Source organism: Pundamilia nyererei, unplaced genomic scaffold (assembly GCF_000239375.1).
Source record: "Pundamilia nyererei isolate P.nyererei 1_Seehausen unplaced genomic scaffold, PunNye1.0 scaffold00235, whole genome shotgun sequence".
In the NCBI taxonomy this organism is placed as follows: Eukaryota; Metazoa; Chordata; class Actinopteri; order Cichliformes; family Cichlidae; genus Pundamilia; species Pundamilia nyererei.
In genome coordinates, this window is record NW_005187636.1 from 300,494 (window position 1) to 313,057 (window position 12,564).

At 42.1% G+C, this 12,564-nt stretch overlaps 1 protein-coding gene across 1 annotated transcript; it reads left to right on the top strand.

Moving 5' to 3' along the window:
• Positions 1–478: 478 nt before the first annotated feature.
• csrnp2 (cysteine-serine-rich nuclear protein 2) lies at positions 479–9,342 on the top strand. The gene is made up of 5 exons (XM_005749008.1): positions 479–1,164; positions 2,649–2,822; positions 2,938–3,200; positions 4,077–4,373; positions 6,248–9,342. The coding sequence occupies exons 2-5, from the start codon at positions 2,663–2,665 to the stop codon at positions 7,187–7,189; spliced, it is 1,662 nt and encodes a 553-aa protein (XP_005749065.1). The 5' UTR covers positions 479–1,164; positions 2,649–2,662; the 3' UTR covers positions 7,190–9,342.
• Positions 9,343–12,564: the final 3,222 nt, after the last annotated feature.

A 12,564-nucleotide genomic window follows, 5' to 3' on the forward strand; every position in this document is an offset into this window, starting at 1 on the left:
TGTGAATAATATGGTTTATGTTGAGTATTTTGTAAATGGAATTGATGGCTCGATAGCCGTATTTGCCCCTCATCTCATTGGCATTATTAAAACTTAACCATGTACTGGCTGCTATTTGCTGTCTTTCTTTAAAAATATGAAATAGTGTTAAACTAAACGTTTTGAAGCTTTCCTAAAAAAGGAGACATGATATTTTATTGGCACTATCTAGCACAGGCTCCACATCTGTCCCTTTGGTGTACAGATGTGGATGCCTAGTCACTTACATTTGACTAGACTTTAGCATGTCATATACTGTTAACCAAATTAAGCTTAAATGCAGGTTAATTTAGCGCACTACGGTTTCGTGCTTTGCACATCTGCTTCTGCACAATATGAACAAAGAAACAGGAAAAAAACTGAATAGATACTTCATTTCCCAGCATACCCCGGCGCAGGACATGCCCGTGATGTCACAATAAGTATATATACAGCTACAGGGAAGAATTTCTACCTCCATTGTTACATTGTAACAAACGGGGCCGGGGCGAAGCGGGGAGAAAGGCGTCTTCTCGCTAGAAAACCTGCAAGATTTTGACACCAAACGATAAAGAGCAGAGCGCACCGTTATTGCGAGAAGACGGCGAAGTAAGCCCAGACGACTGAACCCGCCCCGGCGAGAAGAAAAGGATAAACGAACACAGATGTCAGCGGATTTCTCCATTACACCCATTTAAAGGCTTACATCAGGAAGACAAGACACTGAGGGTCTTACATTATTCATGCTGCTCCGAAAAATGTTGGAGAATAAAGCGCAGCTAACCCTATGACGCCCCTTCTTCCTATCGTCTATCCTTTAAATAGATAGGAATGCATCATTTAAATAAAACCCGCCGGTCTTGCACAGCTCCCGTTTTCTTCGTCATCTTTCAGTGTGCAGAACAATGAGCATGAAGCCTAAGTAGCCTGAAATAGCCAAATATAAGTGTTGCAAATTGACAATCACGCAAGCTTTCATCCAGATTACTTCGGCTCCACGGTTGCAGTCTGGATACTCGTTCAGGGATCTCGGTTTTGGCATAAAAGAGCGTCTCATAGGGCGTTGAAAGATTGATGTGCAGCTCCTATTGGAAACAGAAACGACCTACGAGTTGGTTGGAATAAGGGTCCCTGTTTCTGCCCCAGGTAAGTGGGTTTAGTGTTTCATTAACCGGGCGGTTTGCCATTGTGTCTCTGTGTGGCTCTTTTTCTCTCTGTGTGTGTGTATGTGTGTGAAATGGAAAGAGAAAGAGAGACAGAAAGAGAGAGCCTTGCCTTGTCAGACTGGCAATATCTAACCTCCCCCAACACAGTCAGTCTGTATGTCCACATTTAAACAAATAGCTCCTCTAAACTGCGTGTCCCTGACGGGTAATATACCGTGAAGTCACACCTGTCGGTAAACATCCTGTAACATGTCAAAGGCAAACTTAAGTCCTGAAAGAAAAGCCTTAAATTCCTAAACTGAAAGAAACATTTAATGTCAGATGTGTTACTCTGTTTTTTTAAAAAGGGCACACATTTGGTGTCATAACCACAGCTGCATCTTTACAGGTTAGGCCCTGTCCCTTACAGCCTGTCAAGGTGGGTAATTTTGTTGAAATTAGGTCAAGGTATTAGTCTTTAATGCTCATAATTATTATTAGGACATAGATTAGATCATTTTGGACTTTCCCCCCCTCAGAAGTAGTTCCAGGAAAGATCACTTAGACTGCATTTGAGCAGCTTTTTGGTATCAGCACATCCCTTTTCTCTTTTTAGCTGAAGGACAAATTTAATTGTGCAGTTATTACATAAATTATGCTATAAATGTGAACATTCTCCTGCAAGCACTTAAAAAAAACTGAATGAAAAACTACAGAATGGGAGTTGCTCCATTTGGTATGACATTACAATATGTTGCAGGCAGATTCATGCTGCATAGTAAAATATGAATTACCTTGAGAAGTAGCTGATTCACACTATAGGATGTATGGTAGTAATATGGTAGGTTTAAGGTAGATGGATATAGTGTCTCTATGGGACATAATCATCGGTGTTAATATTGATGTATAATTATTTGGAATGTACCTGTGTAATGCACAGGACATAACACAGTGTAACATCAGACATGTATTTAGCTGCTTTCATTCACCTTGTTTGACCTCTCCTACAGATGCAAGTGATCAGCTCCCTCCTTCAAATTCACCCATATCCATCCCTCCCCCTACACTCAGTTTATAGCAGATTTTCTTTAGGGGTAAAAACAGATTGTGAAGCCACAGACATTATTTGCTTCAAGGCTGCTTGCATAAACTGTGCTTGCCTAGTTGCCATGGTTACATTTTCAGACTTGATAATTTCAAAGTCGGATTTCATGTGAGATGGGAGCCACACAGACGAAATGATGGAGCTGGAATACAGATGAAAGGAGGCAGGAGCGAACAGATGTCACCTTTTTGTTCTGTTTGTGTTGTCAAGGGCTGACCTTACACAGGAACAGTTTGATAAAAAAATTAGCTCATTCTCTAAGTGACAACACGAGCATTTTGTTTCTGTGGTAGTAAATCACAATGTGTCATGTGTTCACATCTTTTGAAACACATTTACTGGAGCCGGGTATGTTTTTTTGTGCTCCTCTGTGCCCCCAGATACTTAAGTTTCCATGGAGGCAGGTTCGTCCCTCAGCCTCAAACGAAGATATGAAGAGGTGGACAACAGCTCTCCATTCTCTACACCTAAGGACTCTGACGATGACATCTCCAGCAGTGACAGTGCTGACAGCTGTGACAGCCTCAACCCTCCCTCTAGCACTGCATTTACCCGTAAGAATCTCATTAAAGGAAGTCGAAAGAAACTGAACAGTTAATCAACGCAAGTATTTAGTATTTGGTGTGTAAGACTGTATTGAAAATCTTTCTCCCTTTTTCCCCGCTTTAGCCACCTCTATCCTCAGGCAGCACAAGCCGTCACCAGGGGGGAAACGCGTACGTTTTGATTTGGTGACGGTGTATTACTTCCCCCGGCGGCAGGGCTTCACCAGCGTGCCCAGCCAAGGGGGCAGCTCCCTGGGTATGGCCCGTCACCACTCCTCCATCAGACACTACACACTGGGGGAGTTTGCACGCGAACAGGAAACCAGTCACCGACACACTTTGCAACAGCACCTGCGCCAGGAGAAGCTGAATGCCCGCAAGATGAAGGTAGATTAGATGTATCAGTCGTGCCCCAAGAGGGTCAAAATTCAAGGCACAGTAGTATCTTCCAGCTGTGGGCACTTTGCATGTCTCCACTTGCAGTAGTGACTCAGTACATGTACTTCCGCTCTGTCCTTCAAGACTTTACAAAACTTTCTGCTTTGTGACCCCGTACAAAAACAGTCGAGCTGGGGCCCCTTTCCACAGTTCCCATGCCTGTGAGTTGCTAGGTGTCCTGCTGAAGACTAATTACCCCCATTAAACTCCTGAAACAATTTTACTTCAATAACTGTTTGAGGCCACTGATGTTTCAAACAAATTCACACAGATTAAAGAGCGATACAAAAGATGCATATGTGTTTATTTAGTGAAACTTAGTTTTTTCTTCTTTCCTCCCCCACAAATCAAGTCATAATCCCCTCAGATTTATCTTGTGACCCATTGGAGGGCTCCGGCCTCCAGGCTGGGAACCAGTGAACCAAACTACCAAAATAGAAAGTATTTAAAAGGAGTTAAGTTTGGACCAGCTGTAAAATGACGCTTACATACAAGCTAATGTGTATGTAACACTTAACCAATGTAATACAGCAAGTAGTTACTAATTTTCTCATGATAGCTTATTTTCATTAAATCATATCTGGGTTTGTGTCCTTTAATTTATGCAGGAGTTTTAGTTTTTTGAGGCCTTTTCTTAAATAAAGATCGGAGTACTTCCTTCACCATTCTCCGTTTGAAAACCCTTTGTTCAAAATGCTAAATCAGCTGCAAATATAATTGTTTTTGAAGTATCACTCTTCAGGATACTTATCCACCACTTGAGCTTAAAATAGGCAATCAGTTCCTTTTTCACCTCAGCTCACAGTTCCACGCTGTCGTCCACAGCTGACAAGGAACGGCACGGTGGAGTGCGCTCAGGCGGAGCTGCTGACTCTGGACGATGTGTCGGATGAGGATCTCGACGTGGACGGCGTGGAAGTGGACGACTGCTTCTTCCTTCAGCCGCTGCCCACCAAACGGCGTCGAGCCCTCCTGCGAGCCTCCGGCATCACCCGCATCGATGCGCGTGAGAAAGCTGAACTCCGAGCTATCCGCCTCTCTCGGGAGGAATGCGGCTGCGACTGCCGTTTGTACTGTGACCCTCGCCATTGTGGCTGCAGCCAGGCTGGTATTAAGTGCCAGGTAAGAGCTGTTGAAAGCGAGTTGGGTGCATTTGCAGAAAGAGGAGAGCTTCTTTGCAGTTTGCTGAGACTAAAAACTTCAAAAACACATTTGCAGTATTTGAATTGTCTTTTATTTGAATTGAACTCTTGAATTAAACTGTGAGTGACATTTTGCTGCTTGTACGCTAAGAGGGAAGTTTCACTACAAATCAAGCCAAAGTTGCTCTGAGTGATCCTGAAACATTTCTATCCTGAGAGAAGTGGTCTCCTCCATGATTACAATGGCCCCCTTTGAGTTCAATTACACGCTGTTGCCATTGCAGCCTACAGATCTCAACCCAGCTGAAGACCTGTGGGACATTTTGGTCAGATGTGTTGCAGAGCATCACCACCATCATCATCATTATGACCCCAAATGAGGGAATATCTTTTTGAAGAATGGCGTTCATCCCCTCAGGAGAGTTCAGTAGCACTGATGCATGTAGATGCCCAACAATTGACTAAAACAGTTTATGCTGGTTTTCAGTGTTTCTCCCCTAAGATAAAATAAATAACAATAAATACAAAATATTTGGTTGTTCCGTAACAGTGTCTCCCCTCATTTACGGCCACGCTAGTTCCTGTCATCCTGTTTCTCTGCCGGCAGACTTCAGCCTATGTCTGTCAGAGAAAAAACATGTAGCGCAGTAGCAGAAGAGAAGATTGTGACAACTTGTTAGCCTGCAGCGCACACTTCCCCACAAAAAAGCCAAAGACAGGGCGTCAGATGACTTCAACCTCCTTTCCTTTCAATTTGTTTTTCACTCACTTGTAGGTGTTTTGACATTTCACAGGGAGAGGGAAGCGCATTAGTAAATAAATAATAGAAACAAATGATGACTGACTCCTGTTTTGTTGCTTCTGTTTAAATGTGCTGGTTTCGTGGAAGGCTGCGTGCCGGCTCGCTGTCACATTGTCATGGCGTTCTGGGGCTCTCGAGTATAACAGAGCCATTGTTAATATTATTAATAACACTGGTGCTCTCCCTACGATAGCTTAAAATGTCTGCTATGAAAAAAGCCTATTCATCTGATTTTATGTGGGTTTTTTTTCTCTCTCTTTTCTCGGCTAAGGCGAGTGCTGAGGCGGAGAGATGTGACCAGAGCTGGGGTTTTTTTCTTAAATCTTCTCTTCTTTTTAGCACGATCATGAAAAAAAACAACCAAAAAACAAAATACAAAGCCAGTTTCTAGCACTTTTCATGAAATCTGGTGGTTAGATGGAACACGGGGAAAGGAAGGTCCCGTTTAATTGGGGAGCAGATATATGTCAGCTAAATAAACCAGTTCAGTGATTCTAATAAGAATATCTTTATTCTTTGGTCATTTTTAAGCAGCAAGTTAAACAGTGTGAATGCATAGGCAAGCTGTGTTGAGTAACTTTGTTAAAGTTTTGAGAATTTACTCACTTGATGTGTTTTATAGAGGCAGATGCTTTATTCTGCTTGCTCTGTTATCTCTTTCCTCACTATTACAATGCTGTTATCTGATCCAGAACCGGCTGCACGCTTTTATTGATCAGTGCAGTGAAATCAGAATTCATAAAACATCGGAATGAAGCAGTAAATCAGACATTGTGTTATCATTTATTTATACACCTGGTGTATAAATAATAACCTGAATCTTTTGTCTCATTTGCTTATATTTTTACCTGTTAGGAGGAAGTACATCTCTGTCTCAGCCTGACTTGTTGCACAGTAACCAGATTATCTCTTGATTGCCATGATTTCCTAGATTTTCCTAGATCTCCTGAACAACCGTAAACACTTTCATAACTTATGTAAATTTAATCAGTATTTAAGCATTTTACTTTCAAGATGAAATGAGAGTAAACCACCTCTGCCTTATTCTTCAGGTGGATCGAATGTCTTTCCCGTGTGGCTGCTCTAGGGATGGCTGCGGCAACGTAGCAGGTCGTATTGAATTCAACCCTCTACGTGTCAGAACTCACTACCTGCACACCATCATGAAGCTGGACGTGGAGAAGAGGAGGATGCTCATACAAGGAACAGGAGACCAGTATGCTGAATCAGACCCGCTGTCTTCCCCCTCCTCCACGTGTCCCACTTCACCGGACCTTTCTTCAGTCGCTGGCCTGGACTCGGAGCTGGAGGAGAGCGAGGTGCAGTCGGTCGTGGAGGTTCAGGATCTTCTGGCGGAGCAGGATATACTGGAGAGGGAGAACGAGACAGCCGTGCTGCACCTGCAGAGCGCAGAGGAGCAGGAGAGGAGGGAGAGGGAGGAGGCTGAAGGGGAAGCAGTGCAGCCAGAGCTGAGTGCTGATGGGCTCACAGAGCAGCCTCTTTGCCTCCTACCCAGTGCCTTGGGAGGGGAGCTGCCTGAGCAGGCAGAAGTTCCAGGTGTTGAGCAGGTCCTCCTGCAGGGGCCTTTCCCTACAGGGGCTACGGTCTTGTGCATCACTGACAACCAGGAGGAGAGCCCCTCTGACCTCCTCAAAGACTCCTCTTCCCTGCTCTACTATCAACTCAGTCCCATAGAGCCTGGAGCCTTTGAGACGCTGCCCAGAACAGAGGAAGCTGAACAGGAGGAGCCTTTGGTGAGGGAACAAGATGCAAGAGAAGATGAGTTTGCGGAAAGGAAACAAGAAGGAGGAGAGGAGCTGAAGGAAGATAAGCATGAAGACAAGCCTTTGACCGATGTTATTCTGTGCTCAGAGGAATGCGTGGCAGCAGTGGAGGAGAGGCCTGCGAGTCCTCAGCAGAAGATCCCGGAAGAACAGTGCCAAGAGCAGTCGTGCATGAAGAAAGAAGTAGATCCACTGCCTCCTGAAGTTTAGTACTAGCGTCTCTGCAGATAATTTGCACAATAGCTTCATCTAAGATGAGTAAATTACACATTTTACATGTATTACTGCTATTATCATAAATAACTACAGGTCTCCTATAGTGAGTGTCAATAAAATATGTGAAGAATGAGCTTGAGTGTTACACAAAGGAGGAGAGATGCTGAAAGCACATACAGATCACTCCCCAGAAGTAATATGGATGCAGTTCAAAGACAACATTGTAGGTAATTCTGTTGGGGGTGATGAATGCGGCCTTAATGGAAAAAAACACGGAAACACTTGTGCGTAGGAGTCGATTAGGAGTACAGCGAGTAGTGTTTTGTTCATTTCCAGCGCAGCAAACAGAAAATACAGTGTGTGAATGCTGACATAAGCCTTTTGTTTTGTGATGTATAAAGGTGTCAACACTAAACACAAATTGTTTTTTCAGCGCGCAGGAAGCTGGTGTATTTTGATACTTTTACCAGCTCACTTTCCATTACAGCAATCTCACACTGTAATCAAGCCAAATGAAGGCCTCCGATCCAACCTTCCCCTGAAAATAGACCTAATAATCCTGGAAATACTTGTTTTTGTGTACTGTATATGCATTTGCAATGTGCAGGACAGAGATGAAGTTTCTTTGATCTGTATGCACATTGCGAAATGAGGGCAGCAAACGTCGTGGCTCTGTCGCATTGAGAGGAGGAGGAAAAATAATTTAAAAAAAGAGCAGAAATTAGCACTGGCTGTAGTTGTTACTCACTTCGGACTGCTCGTACAAATGCAGTCGATTTGTCAAACAAAACAAAAAAAGTTTACTTGTAGTTGCAATGCCTATGACATTATTTCTTCGAGTAATGTGTCATTTGTGGATAAAGTTGAAGTCGTTGCAGTTCGTTTTCTTTGGGAATGAAAGGAAATGTAATTTCTTTTCATACTGCTACATTATAATGTCATGTTATGATGAGTTGCCAGAATAGCGCTTCCTAGTCTTTTTTTAAATTGATGTTCTATAAGAAAGCGAGGATTTTGAATCAAGTCAAATTTCCCAAGAAGAAAACAGCAGTAAGAGTCAAAGTCAAACTGAGGCCTGTGCTGTTGGAAGTAGTTATTATATGAAACAATGTGATGCTAGTAATTTATGGATCAGATTGACATCGACCTGAATCTGCGTGTTTTATGTTCCGTCTGTATGTGTGCGAGTGTGTGTACATCTACTTTACATTTGTACGTCTGAGGGAGGGAGCAGGGTATGTACTGTATTAGAGATTGGGAGGTGCTGGCGAGGACACGCATTTCATTCATGACAGGTGCTGATGTTACAGATTTACAGTTTACAGGATCTCCTCCCCATTACCACGAGAAACAATGTTTCTCCACTTGATTGATGTAAGAAGTACCAGAGAGCCTCTCGTAGGAACGCAATAGCTACTGCACTGCAGAAATCATTAATGTGGTGATTATGGAATGAGGTGTCTCATGATTATGTAAATGCAATCGTACCGCATTTCTGCTCTTTCAGTGTCTTTTTTCTAATCTCGGTCTGACTAGTACTGATCTGCGTAAGCGTGCCGACTCTTCTTACACAAAATCAATCCTTTGTTTTGTTGCCTATAATTACAGCTGTTGCTTTGTGTAACTGCTCGCCGAACACAGGATGTGCTGCCGTGTATGAGATGTCTGATGTGTTTCTTTGCCTTTTTTGTTTTGAAATTGTCTTAATCTAAATCTGCTTACAAGTTGCACCAAAGCAGTGGTTTCAAACCTAATTAAATGATGCTTTCATCCATGAGATTCTAACAAAGCAGTCTCCTCTAGTTATTGTGAGGCTGCAGATTTATTGTGGCTCTTTGTGTTTGCGTGACTTGCCTTGATATAGTACCATCTTTGAAGTGATGATGATTACAAGCTGCCTATTGTTGAGCTTTTGTCCTCGGCTTTCTACTAATAAACTTAGGTTTGGGACCACTGCACTGAATTAACTCCAGTACACTATGTGATTGTGTGTTTTCTCTGCGTGAATGGGGTGTGTGATTGTTGAGAAGACTGATAAGTTTAGACTTCATCTAACAGCTGTGAGAACTACTCTCATGCTAACTGTTGCCTAAAGTGGACACAAAAGATTTTATACAAAAGTAAAAACAATAAATTACTCATTGCAAAAAGGATCAATGTTTCTGTGTGTTTTTTTAATAAAGAATAATAAGTCTCCTATCATTCCTGAGTACTTGTAATCGCAGTAATTCAGACAGATTATGTAGAATCGATTAGTATAAAAATATTACACAATGAAAGGTTTGATATTATCAGCACGCAATTATGTATCAATTTAGTTCACAAAAATACATTTTTACTTATTTTTTTAAATACTTAATTTTTGTTGGATGCACATAAAACACAGACATGACTGTAAAAACAGAAATACACAACTAAGTATATCACATTTTTCTTAATAGTTTGAACTGAAACAATTTACAGTTCAATGAAACACAGTTGATTCATTGTTTTGCAATGCAAAATTGAGTGATTTCATTATTAGTGCCTATTTTAAATTTTTTGCCTTTACCATTGTTATATTTTTAAAAAAATGACTGAAGAATGCGTGAAAATAGCAGGTAATATGTCGTAATATGTATTATTGAAAATGAAGTAGAAGTGGAAAACGAAAAGCCTTTCTTCTCATTTAGTTAAGTGTTACGACTTATGGGTGTCCACGGTGCAACATGATGTGTCACCGCTAGATGGCGGCATAAAATCAGTACAGTATCTGTGATACGGCTTCCATTCTCTGCAGTTACCGTTAAGAAATCTAAGGCGCCACATGTTAACTATGGCTCCGAATTGTAGTTTTAAACGACTTAACAGATATGTAAACATATATGGATAATAAGTATGCCAGCTAGGTTAACGGGTTTCCTTCTTTACAATCATTATTATTATTATTTTAAATGTCATTGATACGGGTTTAAGTATTCAAACTGACCATTTCAGCATTGCCCTGCCTATGCCTCTTGACGTTTTCTTACATTTACAGTTCAGTGGATGTACCAGCCAATTGTGGAACAAAAAATATTTGCCCTTTCCTATCTTTAGTTGCAGGAAAATGTGAGCTAGATAAGCTATCGCCTCTGTTTTCCATTGGCTGCTAATATAATAAGCTCTTCTAACGGATACAAGTGTAAGCAAGTGTACAGCTCTGAGGTCTTTGCTCTGGGATCCAGGATGCCACTGCACTTACATTCACTATCTGGCAAACAGCTCTGCAAGCCAGTCACTGGTAACTCTGGTGCAGACAGAAATCATACAGTGACTGTGTGAGTCTTTCAAAGATTGCTATAATGTAATTATATATCAAACAGCTCCATTTTTAGACATGAACTTCATTTTAAAGTTGAGTTTACTCCTCAGCTTGTGAAAACAGCAGGTCTACAAGAGGTGTGTCCAGTCTATGAAAATAACCCTAACTTCCAAGACTAACATTATGTGACCATAGTGATAAAACTTTAAAACATAGCCTGTAATTAAATGTGTACGTCTGCAGCAAGATATTACTTATAATTACTTCATAAGTAATTATAAGTAGTGCTAAATTAAATCGTGATTCTAAATCAGCTATTGCTGTGAATGTGAGCGAGAATGCTTGTCTGTCTGTGTGTTGGCCCTGAAATAGACTGGCAGCATGTCCAGGGTTAAACCTCGGTTTTACCCTATGCCTGGTGCCCCTGTGACCCTGGAATGAATAATCAGTTCAGAAAATGGACAGATTTACAAAGTTACTGTTAATATTTGTATTTCTTTTTCATTATTTTGGCCACAACTGTGAGCAGGCAACTTGAATAGCTGGATGCATAAAAGAGAACCTGCTGAGCCTTTATTTAATGTGGGCTGGAACTGATATGAAGTGATTTGCTGAGGTCTGCTAGAATCAGTGGTATGCTCAATTTATCTGAAATAAATTCCCCTCTTTTTGTGCCTGTCACTGTGTGTTTGTGTTTTTATGTGTAGAATCCAGGATTGAGACTAAAACAACAAGCATATTACATCGGGAACAATTGTGGCAGTGGTCCATGGCTCTGAGAGCTATACATCATCTGTTTAGCCTTTCCGGCCTCTGGCTTTGCATTGTTGAACTTCTCCAGTGGCCGGAAGAACTGATAGCTTTCAGGATGATGATGGAGTCCATCATGAGCCTGTGGAAAGACTTAAAGAAAACAGTTAAAAAAACATTGTAATCAGAGAGAATCACTCCCACAGTCATCTCAGAGCGTGTTGACATATGTGCTAAATCGCCAGCTTTATCTAGGCTTTAATTTTACTGTTGTGACTGGACAGATCCATGAAGAGCAGCTGGGTGTTATGCGTGATGTATGTGACATGGAAAATTGCCACACCATCTCACTCCAGCCTCCCAGTCTGCTCCAGCGCCTGGAAAGAATGCCCTCTGTCCCCCCCACCCCCCGTCTGTGACGCCAGCGCTATGGCATCATTAGTCCTTCACCGAAACCGGTCCGTTTTAAATGGAACTATTCATAAAACTGGCTCATGTTATTTTCACTAGTCTGCCCCGCTCGTCACATGCTGGCTGAACTGAAGAGGGAAATCCAGACCCTCTTGTGCAAAGTTCATTCTGTGCACTCGGGAGAGAAGATCGCAATGACCTTCTGAATGCAGGAAGAAGGAAACAATGGGGGCAGTGAAGGTAAAAACTGCTCAACTGGCTCAAACTTTCCCTCTTTGCCCACTGGTGAAAATACAATATATCTTCCTGAAGTTCCATCCATTCGCGTCCGCTTATGTCATAGGGCGAGAGGCGGGGTACACCCTGGACAGGTCGCCAATCTGTCGCAGGGCCAACACACAGAGCCAGACAACCATTCGCACTCACATTCACTCGCACATTCACACCTATTGGCAATTTGGATTAACCAATTAACCTATCCCCACTAAGTGCATGTCTTTGGACAGTGGGAGGAAGCCGGAGCGCCCGGAGAGAACCCACGCAAACACGGGGAGAACATGCAAACTCCGGCCTGATGGTGGAATTGAACTCAGGACCTTCTTCTTCTTCCTGTGTGGCAACAGTGCTAACCACCGTTCCACCGTGCTGCCCCATCTTCCTGAACTTGTCGCGCATTTTATGCTGATGTGTTAGAAACTCCAGTCTCTATACTTACCATTATACATATATTTATATATTTTGTTAAGCTCTTATTAAACGTAAGTTTGCCTAAAGGTAACAAAATCCCCCCAAAAGCAAGGAATCTGAAAACTCCTGGGACATATAGCAACAACTTCAATTTTTAAACACCTTATTTTTTTTTAAACTTAAAGGTACTGCTGAAAGGTACTGATAGCTGATATGTTACTTTTGCAGGAACCAGAGA

Bases quoted from the DNA above. Each gene is read 5' to 3' on its own strand.
- csrnp2 (XM_005749008.1), top strand. From the start codon at position 2,663: ATGGAGGCAGGTTCGTCCCTCAGCCTCAAACGAAGATATGAAGAGGTG. The intron at 2,823-2,937 runs GTAAGAATCTCA...TCCCCGCTTTAG, and splicing joins CTCTAGCACTGCATTTACCC to CCACCTCTATCCTCAGGCAG. The intron at 4,374-6,247 runs GTAAGAGCTGTT...CTTATTCTTCAG, and splicing joins AGGCTGGTATTAAGTGCCAG to GTGGATCGAATGTCTTTCCC.